The sequence below is a fragment of the Cyphellophora europaea genome (assembly GCF_000365145.1).
Source record: "Cyphellophora europaea CBS 101466 unplaced genomic scaffold supercont1.3, whole genome shotgun sequence".
NCBI lineage: Eukaryota > Fungi > Ascomycota > Eurotiomycetes > Chaetothyriales > Cyphellophoraceae > Cyphellophora > Cyphellophora europaea.
The window spans coordinates 2,968,181-2,989,210 of record NW_008481809.1 but is presented as its reverse complement, the minus strand read 5'-3'; the positions used below and the strand labels follow the sequence as shown (position 1 = coordinate 2,989,210).

Here is a 21,030-nt window from a genome sequence, read left to right as displayed (position 1 = left end):
TGAGAGTGAGAGCGACTTGATGTAGGTGATCCGTGCTCAGTAAGGGGAAATGCTTTCTCGTCGACGTCCGCCGGCATGCGCGAAAGGGGTCTCAGTGAGCTAATGAAATGTAAGAATGTCGTCCCTCGAAGGGGTTGGCCTGAGGACTCGGACTCCTGCGGGGAGGGTGAGAAGTGAAGACAAACGAGTGGCGGCCACCTTCGTCAGAGGAGAAAGAGGATGGTTTTACAACAATGCAGAAAGGAAAGATACTCGAGCCAGGCCACGCGTCGTGGACATCAGACTTCGCGACTCGTAATGTTGAAATGAGGTTATCCGGGGCAAATGCGCAGATGAGCAGCCTGATTGCGGGAACCCCTTGCCCTTCAGGTTACCTAACCCTTGTCTGGTTTCTTGCAAGGCTTAGCGAAGAGTCGTGGCTGAGTGGGCCGTGGATATGCACGCCTGTCTCAGCTTCAACTTAGGCCTTTACGTCCAAGTAGTTAGAATAAGCATCGCCTTAAGGCAAGCAGATGTAAAAATAAGTCAGACTACACACCTGTGGCTGCTAACATCAATGGACGCTGTCACATGTGCTTCTAGCAGATTATCAACGTTGTACTTCTGCCACTTGCCAGTGTGTGGCACTATACTTCGAGAGTCCTTCGTACTGTCATTGTTCGGCTGAGTCTGCCGTACTTAGTACGCCTGGACCTGATGTTCAAGCGAAGCAGATGAAACACCACCGGCTTACTTAAGATCTGCTCAACCAGCCACCAGAACGTAGCCGATATAGCCCCCAATGCCGGCAAGAATCTCCAGCACAGCCTGAGGAAGTGGTATGGGGCTCGGCTAAGCTGCCGCTTATGGTGCCCGTTGTGTCATCCACTTTGGAATTCGTTCACACTCAAGTTGCCCTCGATTCACTCGGACGGTCGCATCTTCTATTGATCGTTGCCTTACTTGATTCACACTCCAGTCTTAGCGGTACAGGTAAGGAGTGGGGTAAGCATACAAAAGCAAGCTTGTCTGCGACCGTTCCAATTCCGTACATCTTTTCCAGCGAGCGATGGACTGCACAGATTGACCCCTCCCTGCTGCGCAAGTGAGATCTCAGTCATGTCGTTCTTCGGCTTCGACACCAATCTGCCCAAGGACAAGTCCGGGTCGAACAAGGGTATCTTCGAGCACAATGACCCTTTCGCCGGAATTGCACAGGCGCGCAAGCTGCAGGCGTTTCAAGGCAATGACGAGGAAGAGTATGCCAGCCCCCAGCTTGTCTGTCTTTAAGCTAATCTTGGACTTTATAGACTCGACTTCGAGGACACATACGATGGCTTGGCCGACAAGCTCCAAGAGACGGGTGATGACATGAACGACGATACCTTCGGAACCGGTGCAGAAGCTGGACCTGGACAGGATAGTGTTGGTAGAGACTTTGACTTTTTCGGCAACACTGCACAAGTCTCCAATGCTATCGGTGAGGAGCAGATGAGATATCACCTCCAGCACCCTTCTGCTTACGAAGAACCTGCCACGGCTCGATCTAGCAAGCCTAAGCGCACCGGCTATGAGAAATACGAGGACCCTGGGTACATCCCTGATATTCAGGCCAAGTCCGGTGCATGGAGCTCCAAGACTCCCGCCGCTCCCACTCAAGCTTCTGCAGAAGCGCTCGCGAGCACCGGCCGCGGTGCTCCTGCCCGAAAGATGATGAGCCTCGAGGAAGTTGAAGCGCAGATGCGTGCCTCTCGCCAACAGCGACCCCAAGTTCCTCAGCAAGATCCCTATGCCTTTCACCATCACCAGCCTCCTAGCCAGCCGCAACAGCATATACCGCAGCCAACTCCTCCGTACGCTCAAATGCAAGCTCCTCCAGTTTCTCAGCCGATGCCACAGGTCCCCCCACCGCAACAGCGCACTGCACCTCAGCCTGCACAAGTCCGAGCTCCACAACAGCCGCTACAGATCTTACAAAATCCCAACAGACCTCGTCACTCACCCCAGCCTAGCCTCGACAGAGGTGCGGCTGGTCCAGGTGGTCAGCCTGTTATCACAAATGCCCAACAGCTGATGGATCTCTCCGACGAGCAGCGTAAAGCGTACCTAGAGGAAGATGCTAAGCGTGCTAAGCGCAATCACAAGATCTTCTTGTTGTCCAAAGGCAACGGTCTCATGAGCCCTCAAGACAAGAATTTCATCACTAGAATCCAGCTGCAGCAGCTTGTCAGTGCGACCAGCAATCCCACGGACTCCAGCCCAGAGGCCGCGCTTGCTGAAGATTTCTACTATCAGGTCTATAGTCAGATACGTGGGGCCCCAAGACAACATCCCACACAACCGCTAGGTCATTTTGCGCAAACGTACCTCTTCCAGACTGGCAACCGAGCAAACAACAACCGTCGGCATCAGATCACTGGAGACAATCACATGCAGCGAATGCAGCAGCAGGTTCAAAGAGCTGTTGAGGCCGCCAAGCTGAAGCCCAAGAACAAACAGCTGATCATTGAAGGCAGCTTGGGCAAGATCTCTTTCAGTAACGCCAAGACCCCGAAGCCTCTGCTCAATATCAAGCGGCAGGAAAGTACCGATGCGCGACCTACAAGCAAGGGTCAGGCATCCAGCAAGAGCGATCGGAAGACCAGTCTCAAGAACATTGAAGCTGTCTACACCGACTTGATGAACCTTGAGGACCAAGAGAGAAAGATGCCTCCCCCGCCTCAGGAGGGGGATGCAGATGCAGTGCAGGCGAGCATTGAATGGCGCGAATCTTTCAAGACGCTTATCACCAAGCTCTGGCAGGACCTGAAGGTTCTTGATCCCATCGTCCCGGGCGCTCTCGAGACTCACCCGTTCATTGCGATGCTGTCGTTTCCCAAGTGCAAAAAGCTCATCCCAAGAGTGTTCCGTCTTATCGATTCTGAGCAGCGCGTCACAATTCTCACTATGATCGTGGTGCACCTGGATCAGCTTGATGTCGTGCGCAACGGCAAGACGCCACCAGGGGAGTCGCAACCCCCTGCTGCTGTTCGTGAAGAGATCGAGCTATTCTCCCAACAGGTGATGCCTTGCTTGCTGGGTTACATCACTGATGCACCAATCAACATCATCATTGGTCTTCTTGGTCTTATCATGGACCATACCAACTTGAGCGATGTTGTCCAGACAAAGATTGGTTTGTCCATGCTCACAATCCTGCTCAGCAGAGCCGAGCTTGTGAAGGAGACGGGTACGGTCGGCGATCAAGACTTCCAGCAGTGGTCCACCCTCTACAACCGCCTTTTCGATATTCTTGAACCACTGTTGGTCCTCATATTTCCGGGCCCTGTCAATAGCAGCGACGATGTCTATGTATGGCAATTCCTCGCTGCTGTAGGTATTGGCGCGACCCCCGAACAGCAACAGAGGCTAGTGATTGGAGTGAAGGATCGAGTGATGGAGACAGTGATGCAGAGCAAAGCTTTGCCAGCGGACATGTCGAGCGTACGCCTGGGCAACGTGAACTTGTTCATGCGAGCTATCGGACTTGACGTCGAAATGCTTGGCTAAGTCGATTTTGCTTAGTCCGAATTCGTCCGGATTTGCGACAATAAAACAATACGTATCTACACACGCAGGAACAAGGCTGATGCCAAAGGCGGCAGTGCCATTTCAGGGCGATTGTGAGCTCTGCTGCGGACAGCTTTCTAGGTTGCTGGAAAGGGAATGGTCTTGAGCTGGAGATAAAGATGAAACCCAGCAGCATGACTCCTGGCACGATCTAGGACTGTTTAGGATCTTGCAACAGATCTTGTGCCAATACAACCCTATCTCACGTACTGCGTCCCAATGAATTCCTAGTGTCTGTATGAGTACGTTAGGATATGCTTTGGGGATATGCTGATGCATTTCTGTAAAGATGGCTCACATAAGCTGCTACGGCCTACACAAGTATTACATTGTTTATTCTTACGCCCGAGTCCAACTAGCGGCGGATACACCTATTCTGTCCGAGGGCTCTAGTCGATATGAATTCGTACGAGTTCGGGCATAAGCCATCTCGTCTTAGTGACGATCATTTCGCACCAATTCAAAACGTACTATCAACAACTCTATTGTGTTTTGTATGTGCATCTCGAAATGGTGGTGACATACTTCCGTCCTCATTCGTGCGAGTATGGCCTGTACCCAATCGCCGGCTCCATTGCAGTGACCACCCTTGATGCAGATAAGTATAAGAACAAGAGTGCCACAATTCTACGTTTTCCGACTCCTCAACATTGACACTCTATTTGAGTCAACTTCCTAAGTGCTTCAAGACTTTCAGCAACATGCCCAGTCCGCTAGAGCCACTCGCGAATCCTCCGAGCCTTCTAGGGTATCACAGACAGCTTGCTCCTTCTGCCGGGGTTAAGGTCAGCCCTCTTTGCTTGGGAGGCATGAGCCTCGGTATGTTGGTTTTCATGTGAGATTCGCTCGAGGTGTTGACTGTCGCTAGGCACTCGATGGGCGGATTTCGTTGGTGAATGCGATGAAAAGGCTTCCTTCGAGATTCTTGACTATTTCTACAGCCAGTCAGTCGGGCCCCCATCGCGTTGCTCCCTTCGGGAAATTGACAGCATACAAGAGGCGGCAATTTCATAGACACAGCAAGTAACTATCAAGCCGGTGACTCGGAACGCATCATCGGCAAATGGATGAAGGAGCGAAGGCTCCGCGACGAGATTGTGCTGGCCACCAAGTATTGCGCGCCATGGCGATACGATGAAGGCCGTAATATTGTACAATCCAACTTCGGTGGGATGAACGCCAAAGCGCTGAAGCACTCACTGGAAGATTCGCTCGAAAAGCTGCAGACGAGCTTTATTGACGTGCTCTATGTGCACCACTGGGACCATGCTGCTGGTATCCGTAAGTTAGGGTCCTGCTGATGCTGTTCAGCTTGTGGCTCACTCAATCACAGCGGAAGTGATGCAAGCCCTCAACGATATGGTGGCTCGGGGCAAGGTCTTGTATCTGGGTATCAGCAACACACCGGCTTGGATCGTTGCGAAGGCCAACGAATACGCCAAGACACACCAGCTGCGACAGTTCGTGATCTACCAAGGACTTTGGAATGCAGCCAAGCGGGACTTCGAGCGTGATATCATCCCTCTGGCCAGAATGGATGGCATGGCGCTCGCTCCCTGGGGCGTGCTCGGTCAAGGCACGTTCAAGACCAAGGCTCAAAGGGAGGCAACCAATGGTAAGATGCGTCAGGCGATGATCGCCTCTGCCGCAGACCAAGAGATGGTGATTGAGAAACTCGAGAAGATCGCTGAGCGCGAAAGCGTCTCCATGCAAGCCATTGCATTGGCATACGTCTTCCATAAGAGCCCTTACGTCTTCCCAATAGTTGGGTCAACGAAGATCGAACAGATCAAGGGCAACATTGAGGCACTGGGCATTCGCCTGTCACGAGAAGACCTGGATGAGGTTGATATGGCGACAGGGAAACCTTTCGACCTGGGCTGGCCTAACAATGTCTTCACACTGCCGTCAAAGCGGGATGTCTCAGGATCTGTCATGGCGAAGGATTTGTTCGCCAACACACTTCACTGGAACGGCGACGAAGTGCCTTTCGCTCAGCCAATACAGCATGGGCAGCACTGAACGTATCGGACAAGACAGGAACGCAGCATGGGAGAGTTGGCGATAGAAAGATAGTGCAATAAGGGTGTAGTCAGCCTTGCCGCATAGAGAGTGGGGTAGGCCAATCAAAGCTCGGGAGAAGGGATCCGTGGCTGTGGCTACGACCTGCAAGAATCCTGAGATGCAGACGCAACTTGTTCTCGGTTGTCACTCAATTAGTTGTACTTCGCATTTCACACACATCCTCCGAACCCGACAAGTTCCAACCCCTTGATATTATTCGCATGAGTAACGATTTCCTCTTGCCGTCTAGCGAGACGACTTTCGGCCCTCTCAGTCCACGAATTTCCCCACCGCCGCCACCGCCGACCTCCTTCAGGTAGCCTCCCAAGCTCTGGCACTGTTCTGGGAGAACACTTGAGATTCTGAAGATATCTCTGCCATCTGCATCTATCACGAAGCATTGTACGATATCGCCACGTGCCAGCGCGTTGTTTACCAATTATCAGAGCACACGACACATTCAAATCACCTAACCGCCCAATGACGGCATTTCCAACACAACAGCCTCACGTCGACCATGCCTGGGCAATACTCTGTTGAGGATCTCCTGAAATTGAGGGCATCTCCATTAATCTGCAAGCCTCCGAATCTTCCTGCTATTGATGAATTCCTTTCTACACAAGAATCTTCCACGAAAAAACCTACTACTCGCGGTCGGCCTGAGGATGCCACCAACCAGTCTGAGGGTTTCCCCAAGCGACCGCTTCTAGATGCGTCTCAGAGAAAGTCAACTACTGGTACAAAAACTTCCACTGTTTCTCCGATCTTGCTGACCCCTACAGACCCAGACCGCATCGTGCTCGGCCCTCCTAAACGATCATTTGCCTCATCTAGCGCACGCGCCAACGGGAAGACAGCAGATGGCGATGAAGGAACCAGAGATGGTCAAAAGAGTCTTGGCGAGCGACGAGCCAACGGTCGCTTTGCCCGCGAAGAGGGCGACGAGAAGTATGGCCGACGTCCCCGCGATGACGACGGCGAGGCGAGACCACGCCGAGACTATGAACGCAAACCGAAATGGGCGGCCGAAGAAGGCGAGGAGCAGAAACCGCGCTCAGGCAAGAGGTTTGATCAGCCGTGGTTCAGATCCGACCGGCCAGGTGATTCGTTGGAGGATACTACCCGAGATGGTGATCGTGAGTGGCGCCGGGGAGGTGGAAGGGAACGCGGTCACGACAAGCACATGCCTGCGGAAGCCGAGCCAGAATGGATGGATGCGCCGATTGAAGAGGAGGCTGCCGCCCCGCCGCGCACTCAAGAAGACTTCCAGCGCTGGCGAGAGCGCATGAAAGCTGGCAAGCCGGCTGAGACCAGCGATCAGCCAATTTTCAGTCCTTTGTCTCCACCGCCGTCTGCCATCGAGCCCAAACCCCCCCTCCCACAATTTTTCGATGAGCCAGACGACTCCATGGACAAGTTCTATACACGACTCAGTGAGCAAAAGGCCGCTGCAGAGAAACCCCAAACTGTGACCAAGCCTGCTGGAAAGAGCAAGTTTGCTGCACTCTTCGGTCCTCCGCCCCCGGAGATGCAGAAGGCCGTTTCTCCAGAGCCGACCTTCCAACAACAACCTCAAGCTCCCCTGCGCGAACAGTCATCCAGCGCCGATCCTATCCAGCAGATGTTTGGCACAATGTCAATGCGCGAGAAGCCTGCACCTCTATCTATGTCAGGTGCTGGACCGGGGAGTCCATTGCCGCCTGGCGACGATCAAGCCGGTTTTGCGCGGATACTGGAAATGCTGCAGGGTCGAAGCAATAATCCTACACCACAAGGTCAAGAAGCGAAACCGTCGAGGACTTCTCTTCACGGAAAGGATAGCCAGGATGTGTCGGAATCGTCCCAAGCAGGGCCTCAAGGTATGCCGCTCCTTCAACTTTTGAATGGAGGGAATCCGGCAGGTGCCAGAGGTCCCGGTCCAGAGAAACCTACAAGTACAGGTCAAGACTCCGGACCATCGAGGGCTTCTCTTCAAGAGCGAGGCCCTCAGCATCTCGTAGAATCACCGCAAGGAGGACCCACGGGTGCGCCTCTGCTTCAACTTCTCAGTGGAGGCTATCCGGGCACCAAGGGGCCAGAACCAGACCGACATGTCACTGCACCCGAGCGATTTGAGTCGTCTCGTACCCCAGTTGAACATGGGCACGGTCGTCACAGCAGTCAGAAGGACGAGGTCCTATTGAACCTCCTGAAACAAGCGAACCAGGTGCCCAAGCCTACTCCAGGAGCCGAGCAGTACGGCCCAAGAGGCATGTCTGGCGAGAACCTGAATCGTGCAGCATTGGCTAGAAATCAGATGGCCTCACCTCCAGGTATTCCCGATCCCGCCATGTTACAGCGTCGCGACAATGGCCGCCCTGACGAATCGACGCACATGAGATATGGCGATGAAATTTCACCCCAAGAATACATGGCTCGACGATCGGCTGGCGAGCCTCCTATGTACGGCGATGAGCAGCTATTCAATTCTCTCCGTGGGGCCAGCGGTGGGAAACAAGGTCAACCACCAAGTCATGGCCCTCCACCAGGCTTGGGGAGGCCACCAGGTCTTGAACAGATGCCACGTCGTATGCCCCCACCCGGCTGGGCCGGGCATCTTCCTCCCCCACAGCAACAGCAGCAGCAGCAGCAATTGCAATACCGGCAGCAAGGCCCTCCTGGGATCCCTGGCGGTCGTCCAAATATGCCTCCAGGATATGGCATGCCTCCTCCTTCCCAGCAAGGACAAGGCCAACGTCCTCCCCAGGGTTCGGCTCCACCGCCACAGCGCAAGTACACTGGCGAGTCTGGTATGCCGATGATGGGCCCGCCTCCGGGCTTCATGGGAAATGGACCGCCGCCAGGACTCCTGGGCCTACTCAACCAACAGCCTCCTCCACCACAACAGCGATATCACATGCAAGGCGGCCCACCTGAGCCACAGGGGCTGGGGCGTGCATTCATGGATATGTATGGCGATGGACTAGGGCCCACTGGTCCACCTTCTGGTAGAAATGGTGTCCGCGGAACGGGCGGTCACATCGGTGGGTACCGCTAAGCTAGACCCACTCAGCGACTCATGAGGCATCCCCTACTGTCTTGTCAGGGTTAGCTTTCACGGCGTGGTTCGTGTCGCCGCATGGGCGATGCTCATGTTGTCTTATTGACGTGGGTGGCAGTCACGAAGAGCGAGTGCAAATCACCCAGAGGCTTGCCCCGGAACAACAGCACAAGCAGACGAGACGGGGATACATTGTGGGCGTGGTGAGGTGCAATGCACTAGCGTTGACTACAAAAACGAAAGCTCCTGTCGAAGGAAAATGAAAAGGCAGCCAGCATGCAAGCATGCATGGTGGACTCGGAGCGGACGCAACTCAATTCTGAGAATGACAAACTACGTTCCCTCGCCTGCTCTAGTTCAACGTCTTTGATATCTTTCCTCGTATCTGTGCACCGTTTCCTGGCCGTTTTCGCTCCCTCGGATTGTGCCTCATTCAGAGCGCCCAGGCCCAGCTGTGTTTTGCCCACTCCCGACGGTTGAGTGGATTTTCTCATCGACGTGAAGGTCCCAAGGCGTTCTATCTGCAGGCTGCTCCGCCATACTGGCCAGCTATGCCTTCTACAGCCTTGCCCGGCACCACAGATCATATGTGGTTGGCTCGGAGAGGTCGACGGCGCCGTTTCAGGCAGGAAGAGAGGAATAGAAATGACTGGGAGCTGGTGGGTTGATCTAGCTGGGCTTCCAGAGGTGAGCTGCGACTGTTTCTACCGTGCGCTCGGCTGCCTCTGTCTTCGAGACTGATCCGTGGGAGCTAGGTGTTTCTACTGACTGCGCTGCCTAAGCCTTGCGCTTCTTGATCTTCTCAACCAAACGCTTGACGTCGTCTCGGTCGCCCTGACCGTTCAGGCCAGCGGCCTCTTTCTTGCTTTTGCTCTTGCTCTTGCTCTTGCCATCACCCTCGGTCTCCCGCTCCCCACCCTGCGACGTCTTCTTCCGCCGCCGCCCCTCCTCCAACAAGTTCTGCATGCCCTTCGTGCCCTTGAAGCGCGGATTCGTGGGGTCGATGGCGAACTCATGATTCCCGAACAACCGCCCCGCGAAGCGCGGGTCGGCGGTGTCCATCTGGAACTGGTCGCCCTCGACCGTTGCCGAACGGTCCTTGTCCTTCTTATTCTTACCCTTCTTGAGGTGCTTCTTCCTCGCCGCCTTCTCCGCCTTCTCCACGTCGCGCATGTCAAAGTGCCGCAAACCCTCGCCGTCTTTATTGCGGTCGTCTGCCATCAGCAACTCCAGCTCCGCGCGGGACTTCTGCTCCGCTGCCTCTTCGGCTTCCCGCTCGAGGCGCTTTTTCAGACGCTCCTCCTTGCGGAGCTTCTTCTTCTCCGACATGGCGGCTTGTGCTGTGGAGGGGTCGGAGGGATCGGCGAAAAAGGGGTCGTTGAAACCTGCATCGTCTTCCTCCGCAGCTTCCTCTTCGGCAGCTCCTGTAGGCTCGCCGTCCTCCAGCTCATCGGGAACGGGGCGGCCTTCACGTATGGCTTTCGCTTTCTCCCGTCTACGAGCCTTGCGCTCCTTTTCCTTGCGGACATACTTCTCGATAGTGGTTTCCTCGAGCTCCTCAAGCGAATTCTCGAAGACGCCGCGCTTTTTGTCAGCATCACCGGAAGTGAGACCGGCGGAGAATGTGATCTCGACGTTGCCGACGGGTGCCCTATCCTTCTTTGACTTTGAGGGTGCGGGGTCAGACGCAAGTCCCAGGAGGGACCGCAACTTCTGGCGTTCGGTTTCCTTTTTAGAAAGGCCGTCGCCGGCGTTCGAAGCATTGACTTCGTTTTCGGGTTCAACGTCCGAGTCAGAGTCAGAGCCGATATACGCGGCCAGATCAACACCCTCGATATCACGAATGTCCTTGCTTCGAAAAGCTGCGGCTGCGGCTTCTTTACGATTGGTGTCTTCAGCATCCCAGGTCAGCTTGACCTTGCTGTGTTGTAAGGCGTCCGTGACGAACTCGTTAGGCTTATAACTGCTAGATATGCTTTCGCATACTTCGCGTGGCTCATCTGTAGAGAAATCTGTTTCGTCGGGAACGAAGCGCAAGTCGAAGAAGTTGGCGGTGGAGAGGTACTCGGTGCCATCCACTGCATCATATATGTGCTTGGCAGCGACGGGAGAAGAAAAGGTGAGGATGGCGTAGAAGTAGCGGAGCCGATCGAGTTGGTAGCTGCGGAGGGCTTGAGAATCGAAGTCGGTCGCACCATCGTCGGGCTTGATCAGCTTCTCTTTGAGAGCTTCGTCATCGTCCTCGCTTTCAGACTCGGAGCCAAAATCCTCGAACTCATCCTTTCCGTGCTCAGGTTTGGGGCCAATAGCAAAAATCTCTTTGGGCGGTCCCTCCATCTCTTCTCTCTGCATGCGCTCCTTTCCGAATTCGCTTGGGTATATGGCGACTTTCAGTAGCTTGCCGCTTGACTCCACAAACGAGGAGAACACTGCCATCAGATCCTCGGCGCGAATATTATCCCAGTCCAGATTCACAACCGCCAGCCTCGAGGACACTTCTCCCGTTGGCACTTCGTTTCCAGTCTGTGGCGATAGTTCTGCCTCCTCCACCTCGTCCTCCTCTTCACTGGATGAGCTCTCATCACTGCTACTATCCTCCTCTTCTTCAGGTCTACCCTCTCTCAATAGGTCTCTCTTCCCCTTCACGGTCTTCGGACCTCCCACTCGTTCCATCTCCAGTCGCACGACTTCGTCATCGTCCGGTTCATCGCTTTCCGAGCCCCCGTCATCTTCGAACTCATACTTTCTTTTAAGCCGTTTTCGCTCAGAATCCGCCTCTAGTGGGCGACCGTACCTGTCCACCTTCGCGTGGCGGGTGAAATCGTCATCATCCTTGAGGGCACGCGAGAAACGTGCATCGAGCTTGACTTTATGGGCTTTGGAGGGGAGACGATAGCGTGGGTCTGTCTGGATGGAGGCGAAACGGGAATCGGTGATTTTAGGGTCAGAAGAGGTCGCGACCTTGCGCTTTTTGGAAGACCTTTTGTCCATTGCCGACTGCTTGCAACCGTTTGACAGAGCACCGTAGGCAAATATCTTACTGGTCTCTAATAGGCGAGTATGGCAGTCTGCGGCGTTCAACTTTTTTCTCCGCAGATGTGCGGCACTGGGATAATATTCTTCCGAGGATTCCCCGCATGGATAGTGGGCCGCTTGCTGCGCGTTCACTGCCTGGTCGTCATGCTTTATACGCCGGCAGGAAATGCGAGTGCTGGATTCGTGATTAGTGAACCGATCATGGCAGTCTCGTAAGAATGAAGTTTCAAGGATTTCCCACGCTCTAATAAATATCAATCTACGAACTCAGGATCTCACTGCGAAATATCACGCCGGGCCCAAGTGATACCACCAAGGGAATCGTAATCCCCAGAATGCCTACCTACGAAGTAATCCACCGCTGCGACCTCACTAACGAACAACGTGATGCTCTCGCAGCTGCGATCACAGAAATCCACGCCCAACTTTTCACGGTCTCCAAAATCTTTGTGAATGTCTGGTTTAGGCACTGGCACGAGGGCGGCCGCTACGTAGGCGGCCAACCGGAGTGCAACAACTGCATCAGAGCTTTCGTTCGCGGTGGCCCAGCCAGATCTCGAGAACAATACGTCGAGCTGGTCAAGCAGGTGCGAGCCGCCTGGTACAAGGTCGTGCCATCGACGCCCGACAAGGAGACATTCTTGCACGTTATCAACGTCATGGATAGTATTGCTGCAGGTATGGAGTTTGATTTTTGGACCCCACCGGCGGGCGGGGATGTCGAATGGTTCCAAGAGAACTGGAAGGAGTTGACTGAGAAGGCGAAGGACTTTCCGCAGATTCGAAGATTGGTGGACGAAGTGAGGGACAGGGGACTGGCGCCTAAGCTCTAGGATACACCTTAATTGAGATCCTGAAACGTCGACAGGCGTTCAAATGGTCACTTCTGTCATTGAAGTCTGAGCTCACCCTACTGAAGCGTCGAAGTCTATCGTCATTTGCTCATGCTGGTTGAGATGTGCCATGCAATTTGCAGATAAGGAGAGGACGAGTGTCAAGAACTGGGTAATTGGGTTCGACGATGAAGCCAAAGCAGCTAGCACCTGCTTCGCGGCAAAAGTCTCTCGTGAAGGCTGTAATTCGAGGAGGGATAGATCAAATGGGCCAGATGAAGAGGTACCTGGGTTGACCAATGAGCTGCCCGATGTGGAGCGCACTGATCCTGACTTACAACGTCAATCCAACCCAGACTCGCCGTCCTAGTCTCTTATTCCTCATAACTGCTAGGCATTGACAAAGCCTAATGCGTGCGGTATAAACACAAACCCACCAACGTATGGCTCGTTGCTTCACTTGATGGTCGGTCCATGAATCAAACCTCATTTAGGTCCAAAACCCCGGTCAAAGACTGTAATGCGAGGTCGTCCTGGTGTTGGACTCTCTTGCCGCGAATGCTGTGTACGCGATGGTTGAGAGCAAGCCTGGTTCTCGTGCAGTATAGTCAGTAGGAAGCTCACTTCCCACAGACAGACAGCGATCCTAGTATGAGCTTGAGTTTGCTGGAGATACGATTAAACCTCCTATTCGTGGAGCAGCTCTGCTAGGTCACCACTGACCGAGGGAATGGTGCGTTAGCATGGGATTTTCCTCCCAAGCGAAAAGCGATTGAACCATATCCGTGGAATTGAGCCGATCCGCAACACCTTCGTGATCGACCACTGGAGCTGACAGTGGACGACATAAAACAGCATTGCAGACACTTTCTATGCAACGACGATTCTACATCGAAGGTGAACTTAACCTGATGGCATATGCACAGCACAGGTACGTTGGCCGCGGGAAGAATAGGCAGAAGGCCACAATATTGACTCCTCTGTCTGTCATACACTCAGCAAGGCTCTGCTACAGCCTCGCCGCCTTATGTCGCCTTCCTGGCCTATTAACCTCATTCACTCACTCCCACTCATTCTGCCTAGCAACCAGATATTTTAGAGATTCTGAAAACCCTTCCAACAATCGCACAGACCTACAAGCAAAAACCAGGCAGGAGAAAACCACTAAGTCCTGGGGTCGAGTCGATGCCACTGAAAACTTTACGCCTAATGCAAATGCAACAGGTAGTTTCGGGGAGGAATGCTCAAACAAAAAAGAAAGATGCCACAAGAAGCCCAGGTCAAGATCTCTCAGTAGGAGTACTAGCAATGCTAGTAGGGTCCACGAGACCTCCTATTATGGGAGCACATTCCTCTGTTCTTTTTGCCTTTTTGCCTTTTTACAATTTTGCTTCTTCTAACTTGTCGACCGTCAATTCTCCAAAGGTTTCGGTCTGCGTAGTGGGCGGCGGTTTGCGTCGCTGCGTTGACTCAGCAGTGAAATTGCGACCTGCCCGAGCCCAAGTCCCCTAAAGCACCGCAACGACAGTCCCAGATCCGGACCTCATCCAGACCGGCTACTTTCTGGTGGCAGCCTCCTATATCGTGCTTTTTGCTTGCATTATCGTATCATTGACAACGGTCGGCGACATACCTCAACGGTTGCTGTCAGGTGCGTCACGCCTGCTCATGCATGCGCCCTCTATCTATCGCGACGAGACATTTACAAGCAGTTCGAGGTGAATCCAGGCCCCACATTGACGATTTTGTTACCGTGCTAGCGCTCAAAGATTGAATATCACCTGAGCAATAATCGAAATGTCCGTAGTCATTTCGTTGACCAATACAGAAGTGGATATTCTCTGCTGCTTGTACGCGGACAAACTTGGACACTCGGTTGCTGCGGCATTAAAGCTTCGTGATCGGTTCCGCATTTGGTCTCACCAGGGAGCGATACAGCGAGCTCTATTCCATATTGAAGTGGATGAGGAGCAGTCCTCTACGGCGATAGATCCCGGAAGTCGGATGCTTTGGCGCCAAGGGCCCGCTACCTCTGCCAAGCTACTAACGACTCGACGCCTTTCCTCGTTGTCAACCTGTTCTCCAACCTGCCAAGTACTTCCTTATCTACGATGGGGGTTTTGCTTTCTAACGGCAGCCTCTTCGAGAAGGAGAAGCCCGTCACTGACCACCCTGCCAACGTTCTGGTGGTTGCGATCAAGTTCTAGTGACCCACACCTATTCGCCGTTTTGGACTCGTTCCTGCGTCCTGGCCATGTGCCGCCCACCTCCAACCCACCCGAGTACTCGGGCGTACGTCTTGGTCAATGTCGGTCATTGGTCCCCCAGCTAAGGTTATCTATTTACTTGCCTTTACCGGCCCATATTCATGCTGGTGTAAAGCGGCACTGTGCCGAAGATGGGCACCTCAGGTGAGCTACCCACGACCGAATAAGTGGCACCATATGAGCTATTACCTATATAAAGGTCGAAAGTACTTGTCGGTGAACAAGAATTCGACAGGCTCTGAGCGCTCACTTCCCAGATGGCTGCCACGTTCTTCTCCGTCCTGTCTCTTGCGACAGCTGCCGCTGCTTCCAGCGTGCTTCAGCTCAATGGTACTTCCTACTATACACCGGATCTGGTAGAAGCCACACTTGAGGGCGATGCACTTGTCCAGAAGACCACCCCGTTCACATTCCTTGAGTTTGCGGATGCAGCTTGTTCAGAAGCAGACGTTTCAGCTCTCGTTGGAAACTTTCTTACCAAGGATGATGTCTTCACCGAGCCGTTCCTGGCTACAGTTCTCCTGTCCACAGAATCAGGAGCTCCTGTTGAGCTGGCTGAAGATGCCAAATCCTACCTGGAGCAGTCTGCTGTCCTTCATGGTTCGTTGAACGGAACACTTCGACCAGGTCCTTACTTCCTCCACCCTGACGGCACCATCACCAAAGCGTACAGACTTTACGCAGATCCAAACTTCGCTTTTGTGGAGTCGGTCACGGCTGGTGAAGATGGGGCATATGTTCCAGTGACAGGCTCGACCGGAGATCGCGCAAATGGCGGCGTCAGTGTTGCAGTGCCTTCTCGACTATACTACCCACCACCAAGCGAAGAACGCCCACTCGAGGGTAAGAGATTAGGCGTCAAGGACATCTTCGATATCAAAGGCATCCGAACGTCTGCTGGCTCGAGATCTTACTTCGCATTAGACAAGATTGCGAGCGAGACGGCTCCATCTCTACAGGCGCTGGTGGATCTAGGCGCTGTATTGGTTGGAAAAACGAAGACGACCCAGTTTGCTCTCGGTGAGGCTCCGACAGTCGACTATGTGGATCAGCTTGCTCCATTCAATCCTCGTGGCGATGGCTATCAGAACCCACAAGGTTCGTCAAGTGGCACAGGTGCCGGTGTGGCTTCCTACGAATGGCTTGACTTCGGAACTGGATCAGATACGGGAGGGTATGTTTGTGAAATCCAGATAAACCTCAGTTGCTAACTCGGCCAGATCCGTACGCTTGCCTTCCATGCAGAATGGTCTTTTCGGCATGAGGACTTCCAGCCAAGCTCTGCCTGTCGACGGGATTGCTCCGATCACGCCAGTCTTCGACACACCCGGCCTTCTTGCGCGGTCTGCCAGCCTTTTGAAAACGGCATACGGCGCATGGCTGCCAGCTGCCCCTTACTCATCCTACCCGAAACGGATTCTTCTACCAGAAGAGTTCTGGCCGCCAGTTAACGCGACCAGCTCCGCCAACGAAACGTTCTCGACCTTTCTCAATTCCCTGTCAGACTTCCTCTCGGCGCCTCTCGAGTCTATCGGCCAGAACGATTCTTTCATCGCCCATACCGGCCACCCCGCCGGAGTCTCCTGGCTCAGCAACTCATACTCCAACATCACCAAGTACGACCAAGTAAGGCTCGTGCGTGACCCCCTCGTGGCCGAGTACCAAGCCAAGTACGACGGAGCCTATCCATTCTTTAATCCAGTAGCGATGGTTGAATGGGCTTGGGGCGAGCAGGTCACACCAGAAGGCTACGAATCCGCTCGCTCCCGCGTCAAGACGTACGAAGAGTGGTTCAGGAGCCAGCTCGTGCCGACCTGCGAGGAAGCCATTGTCGTGTACCCCATGGGAGCTGGCAATCCCTTGTACAGGAATGTCTACCGTGCCCCACCAACACTGTTTGCAGGCGCCTATTCGGGGAATCTGCAAGCTGTGTACGCTGGGTGTCCGGACATTACCGTTCCCATTGGAACCAATACGTACAATTCGACGATCTCGAAGAGGGTGGAGGAGCTGCCTGTTACGGTCGGGATCATTGCTGGCGCGGGCTGTGATACCATGTTGACGGACCTGGTGGCGGAGCTCGCGGAGAAGGGTGTCATTGTTGGAGAAGTCAAGACTGGCAAAACGCTCTATTGATTACTGACCTAGAAGGACGACCGTTGAGGTTGCCAAAATAATAAGCACCCTGAGTCTTTTCCGTATCTCGAGGTCCTGGATTTGTTTTTAGGTCTACCCTGCCGCTCTACTTTTATGTGATCACCGCTTGCTTTGAGGCCTTTTGCTGGTCCTCAGTCTGCCTTGATCACCGTGATGCCGCCGTCAACCACCAAATTTTGTCCACTCACTAAGACACCGGTTAGTACATTCCTGAGGAAGCGGTCTTAGAGAGTTCATGCTGCGGTTGTGGGACGGGTCACCAAGTTGCTTTCGGGACGCTTCCTCTCAGCACAATGCTCTGCAGGAAGGAGAACTCACCAAATCCAGCACCAAGCAGATACTCCACTGCTTCCGAGATATCCTCTGGCATGCCGGCCCTGAAGCTGTCAGAGAACTCTCACAAGTCCAGGAGTCAAAGACTCACCGATTACTCAGATGCACCTCCGCGTCATTCCCCTCGACCTCCCACTTCCCACCATTCTCATCCGCCTTCTTACTCTCATGCTGCGCCTTGATCCTCCCGGGACTCACACAATTCACGCGGATCCCAAAATGCTGCATACTCACCGCCATCGCACTCGTCAAGCCAATCAGCCCGGCCTTTGTAGCCGCATACCCCTCCTGATTGGGATCGCTGATGATGCCACGGAAGCTGCTGGTAAAGACGATGCAGGGGCCGGCCCCACCGACATGCGAGTCCGGGAGCTTGCGCCGGTCGTCCTCGGCGTGCACCTTCATGTACGGCAACACGGCCTGCGCGAGCGCAAAGTTCCCCGTTAGGTTGACGTCGACGTACGTCTTCCACTGGTCCAGGGTGGAGGGGTCGGCCATGGTGGCGCCGTCGCGCCAGTAGGGGCTGGAGATGCCCGCGTTGGCGACGACGTAGTCGATCTGCCCCGAGAGGAATTTGGCGGCTTTGGCGACGCCGTCGCGCACGGACTGCGTGTCGGCGAGGTTGACTTCGGCGTAGCCGATGCGGTCAGAGTGCTCTTTGAGGTGGGTTTCGACCGTGTGTTTGAGGCCGTCGCCGTTGATGTCCATCAGGTAGAGCTTGTGGCCTTTGGCGGCGAAGTGGCGGGCGAGGGCGCGCCCGATGCCTGCATTGGTGGGTGGTTAGCTGTGGTGGAGGTATGGAAGAAGTGGTCTCGCTGGGGCTTGGGTACCTTGGCCGGCGCCGGTGATGAGGAGATTGGATGGCCCTTCGATCATGGTCGGTGGCGTTGTCGTTATGTACTAAAATAGAAGAGAAGGTATCGAGTCGAAGCTTCGCCCGGTATTTCCGTGACATGTAGCCTATCGATATCCTGTTCGTACTCTGACATCAGGAGAGCTACACACGACGGGATCTCGTTCCGGTGCGATCACCGATCAATTGATTCCTTGCTTAGTTTATCTACAGCTTGCGAGTCGAGCCTGTGATGTGCACAGAGGCGTTTTAGGGCCAATAACTCGTCGCTAGGCTCGTTGGCTGACGCTGAGCGCCGATAAGGCTGACGATTCAGGAGGCCTGCTTCCAAGGCGGAAGCGACTGTTGCATAGCGGCGTACTCTGCTTATCACAAGATCATTAGTGGACAGCGCATATACATGTCGACGTATGTGTTAGTGGAAAGACTGAGGTTCTTTACGTTCTGATGTTACTCGTGATATATTCGCTGCAAGTGAAGGGACAGGGGCGACGTAAAATGCCAAGTCTTTTACTGCCTGAGGTTCTGTCCGTCCTAAGGTTGCTATACAGTCCAGTGCGCAGAAAAGGAAATCTAATAGACACAGGTGTCATTATGGTGAAGTTATGGCTGGTAATGGAAGATTTGCTGCGATGTCAAAGTTCTCATTGATAACAGCCAAGTTGCTTCTGTTGTGGCAGGTCCGTTTTGCATCCATCTAGCTGCTAAATATATTCGTTATCTATGTACCTACCGACGTGACCGCCACACGAATATACTCCTTTCCCAATTCAGCTCATGCTATTCCCACATTGCCTTACCACTATCATGACTTAGCAACATCACAAGGACGGAAGCGAGACTTTCTATGGCGCCTCTCGATACTACTCAAGCTCCCGTTGGAGGCACGACGCGTGATCTGGTGACATTGCGCGAGTAATGTCAGGCGAGAGGCGCTGGCAATGGGAAGTACCAGGGAGGATTTGCAGGCCTCTCGGGCGTCTTCTATCGGCGATAAGATGGCTCATATCGCATCCGCGACTACACGGACGACCTCAGGAACACTTCTGTCGGCCTGGCAAAGACATGCCACTTTCCTAGGTGAGAGTTTCTAGATTGCCTCGCGGAGGATGCTCCTTTGGAGAGTGGACGCTTCCGGAAGCCACAATTGAAAAGGAGTCGTCGGGGCGAGTATGGTCTGCCTCCAGCGATAGCCACCAACACTTGGTCGGCAAAGCTGGGCCATGTTGCATTGTGGCACATGTCCAGCATCGTCTCCAGTTTTCCCGGTTTGCAACGCTGCCCGTTTCATAACGAATCGTGTCCCCTCAGTATGCTCAGCGTGGCACCACAAGGCTAGATTTGCATGCTGGATTTTCTTGAGAACCCCGAATCCACGAAGCTGCCGGATGATCATGCGGTCAAGGAGTTTACCGAGTAGAAGAAACTGCTCAGAGGCTGTTTACCAGCGAGGATCCTGTTGCATTGGACTGTATCATATGGACCCTTCGAGGTCAAGTTGCATCACTTGTGGGTGCCTGGAGCCCTGCAGGCCCCAGATGAATATGATCGAGGGTCATTGCCTGGTCAGTGAAACCACCACTTCTATCCTCGGCCCAGCTGGCATGTCTAGGTTGTGGGAGTCATTGAGAATCGTGACTTGTTGCTCGGGCTTCCTATCAACCTCACGGCGGAGTCCAACAAGGCGCGGAAGCTGGCGAGGAGGCCCTGAAGTGCATGCGAGAATGGGTCACAAAGGTCTGGTAACGACTCGGATATCGTTCACAGCTCAACAGGGGTCAACAGACTCGACCCGCGAGTTCCCCAGCCACATAGGAGATCGCGCCCACAGCGCTTCTGCTGTGAACCTGGGGATACCACTCGTCGATTTCGGGATCTGGTCTGTAGTCAGCAGGCATGGACAGCTAGAAATAGCGTATTGTACATTCAGTGGGAAACACCAAGGATTGTCAAAATTGACGAGCGAGTCCCCCAAACTCACAGCAGATCGCACCAAAAGTCTCTGCTGCGAGCCTAGGGGCGCTGCCCATCAATGCTGTAGACCTGACCTTTGGTCAAAGGGAAACAAAAAATCAATGAATTAGTCTCTGTTTTGTACTGCTAACTGAGCCTTCCGCCTGCCGAGCGTGAGCTCGAGATATCCTGGACACCCATATGCTCCACCAGATTGGGTATCATTCTAGATCATAAGACGTTCAACGCGATTCTTCAGCTCGTGAATCTGAGGCATGAGGTCGCTGGCTTCGTTGGTCGTGATTGAAGCAGCAATGACGGCGCGTGAGACACCACAGGCGCGGCCGAGAGCAGTCTTGCTGGGAACATAGACGTAGGGGACGTTCTTGTCCTCGGCGAGAAGAGGCAGATGGAGGAGGATGGCGAGAGGAGAGGTATCAGCCGCGAGAACGACAATCTCGGAGGTACCGCGATTGAGAGTCTTCGTAGCTGCAAAGAAGTCAGTTCCATGCGCAGCACATACCAAGAAGACACTGACCTTCGTTGGCGCCCTTCTTCAGCTGACGGTAGTTGGAGGCCTGCTGGACAATGTCGAGAATTTTCTGAGACAGAGCCTCATCGGCAATGGGCCATGCGGCACTTGGGTTGTCGGCCATTTCTGTGGGTTGGGAGATGTGATGCGGTCGGAGGCAGGATGATGAAAATTCGCTACTGATATCGAGCGGGATCACTGCAGTGGCTGCTCACCCTTTGCTCTGGTAATTGAAGTGGTTTTGTAGGAAAGAAAAGAGTAACCTTGTGGTTGCGATGCTCTGCAAAAAAAGTTGGAGCAGGCGCTCAGAACGACATGTGCCAAGCCGCTAGCACAAGACTTGGCGGGAGCTGTCCTTCGGCGTCTGCGTCTGC

At 53.9% G+C, this 21,030-nt stretch overlaps 8 protein-coding genes across 8 annotated transcripts; 5 read left to right on the top strand and 3 right to left on the bottom strand.

The window, feature by feature from the left end:
• Positions 1-1,098: 1,098 nt before the first annotated feature.
• Positions 1,099-3,528, top strand: HMPREF1541_04050 (uncharacterized protein; the record flags this gene model as incomplete). The annotated part of the gene is made up of 2 exons (XM_008718398.1): positions 1,099-1,238; positions 1,290-3,528. 2 exons carry the CDS (start codon positions 1,099-1,101, stop codon positions 3,526-3,528), a joined length of 2,379 nt encoding a protein of 792 aa, XP_008716620.1.
• Positions 3,529-4,289: 761 nt separating this feature from the next.
• On the top strand, positions 4,290-5,610 carry HMPREF1541_04049 (uncharacterized protein; the record flags this gene model as incomplete). The annotated part of the gene is made up of 4 exons (XM_008718397.1): positions 4,290-4,407; positions 4,457-4,532; positions 4,586-4,869; positions 4,922-5,610. 4 exons carry the CDS (start codon positions 4,290-4,292, stop codon positions 5,608-5,610), a joined length of 1,167 nt encoding a protein of 388 aa, XP_008716619.1.
• Positions 5,611-6,169: 559 nt separating this feature from the next.
• On the top strand, positions 6,170-8,689 carry HMPREF1541_04048 (uncharacterized protein; the record flags this gene model as incomplete). Its single annotated transcript, XM_008718396.1, has 2 exons — positions 6,170-6,389; positions 6,435-8,689. 2 exons carry the CDS (start codon positions 6,170-6,172, stop codon positions 8,687-8,689), a joined length of 2,475 nt encoding a protein of 824 aa, XP_008716618.1.
• Positions 8,690-9,469: 780 nt separating this feature from the next.
• HMPREF1541_04047 (uncharacterized protein) lies at positions 9,470-11,683 on the bottom strand (the record flags this gene model as incomplete). Its single annotated transcript, XM_008718395.1, has 1 exon — positions 9,470-11,683. One exon carries the CDS (start codon positions 11,681-11,683, stop codon positions 9,470-9,472), a length of 2,214 nt encoding a protein of 737 aa, XP_008716617.1.
• Positions 11,684-12,063: 380 nt separating this feature from the next.
• On the top strand, positions 12,064-12,561 carry HMPREF1541_04046 (uncharacterized protein; the record flags this gene model as incomplete). The annotated part of the gene is made up of 1 exon (XM_008718394.1): positions 12,064-12,561. The coding sequence occupies one exon, from the start codon at positions 12,064-12,066 to the stop codon at positions 12,559-12,561; it is 498 nt and encodes a 165-aa protein (XP_008716616.1).
• Positions 12,562-15,085: 2,524 nt separating this feature from the next.
• On the top strand, positions 15,086-16,964 carry HMPREF1541_04045 (uncharacterized protein; the record flags this gene model as incomplete). Its single annotated transcript, XM_008718393.1, has 2 exons — positions 15,086-16,002; positions 16,049-16,964. The coding sequence occupies 2 exons, from the start codon at positions 15,086-15,088 to the stop codon at positions 16,962-16,964; spliced, it is 1,833 nt and encodes a 610-aa protein (XP_008716615.1).
• A 277-nt stretch (positions 16,965-17,241) lies between these two features.
• On the bottom strand, positions 17,242-18,194 carry HMPREF1541_04044 (uncharacterized protein; the record flags this gene model as incomplete). The annotated part of the gene is made up of 3 exons (XM_008718392.1): positions 17,242-17,362; positions 17,410-18,082; positions 18,149-18,194. 3 exons carry the CDS (start codon positions 18,192-18,194, stop codon positions 17,242-17,244), a joined length of 840 nt encoding a protein of 279 aa, XP_008716614.1.
• A 2,156-nt stretch (positions 18,195-20,350) lies between these two features.
• On the bottom strand, positions 20,351-20,780 carry HMPREF1541_04043 (ribonucleoprotein-associated protein; the record flags this gene model as incomplete). The annotated part of the gene is made up of 2 exons (XM_008718391.1): positions 20,351-20,613; positions 20,663-20,780. 2 exons carry the CDS (start codon positions 20,778-20,780, stop codon positions 20,351-20,353), a joined length of 381 nt encoding a protein of 126 aa, XP_008716613.1.
• Between the last annotated feature and the right edge of the window lie 250 nt (positions 20,781-21,030).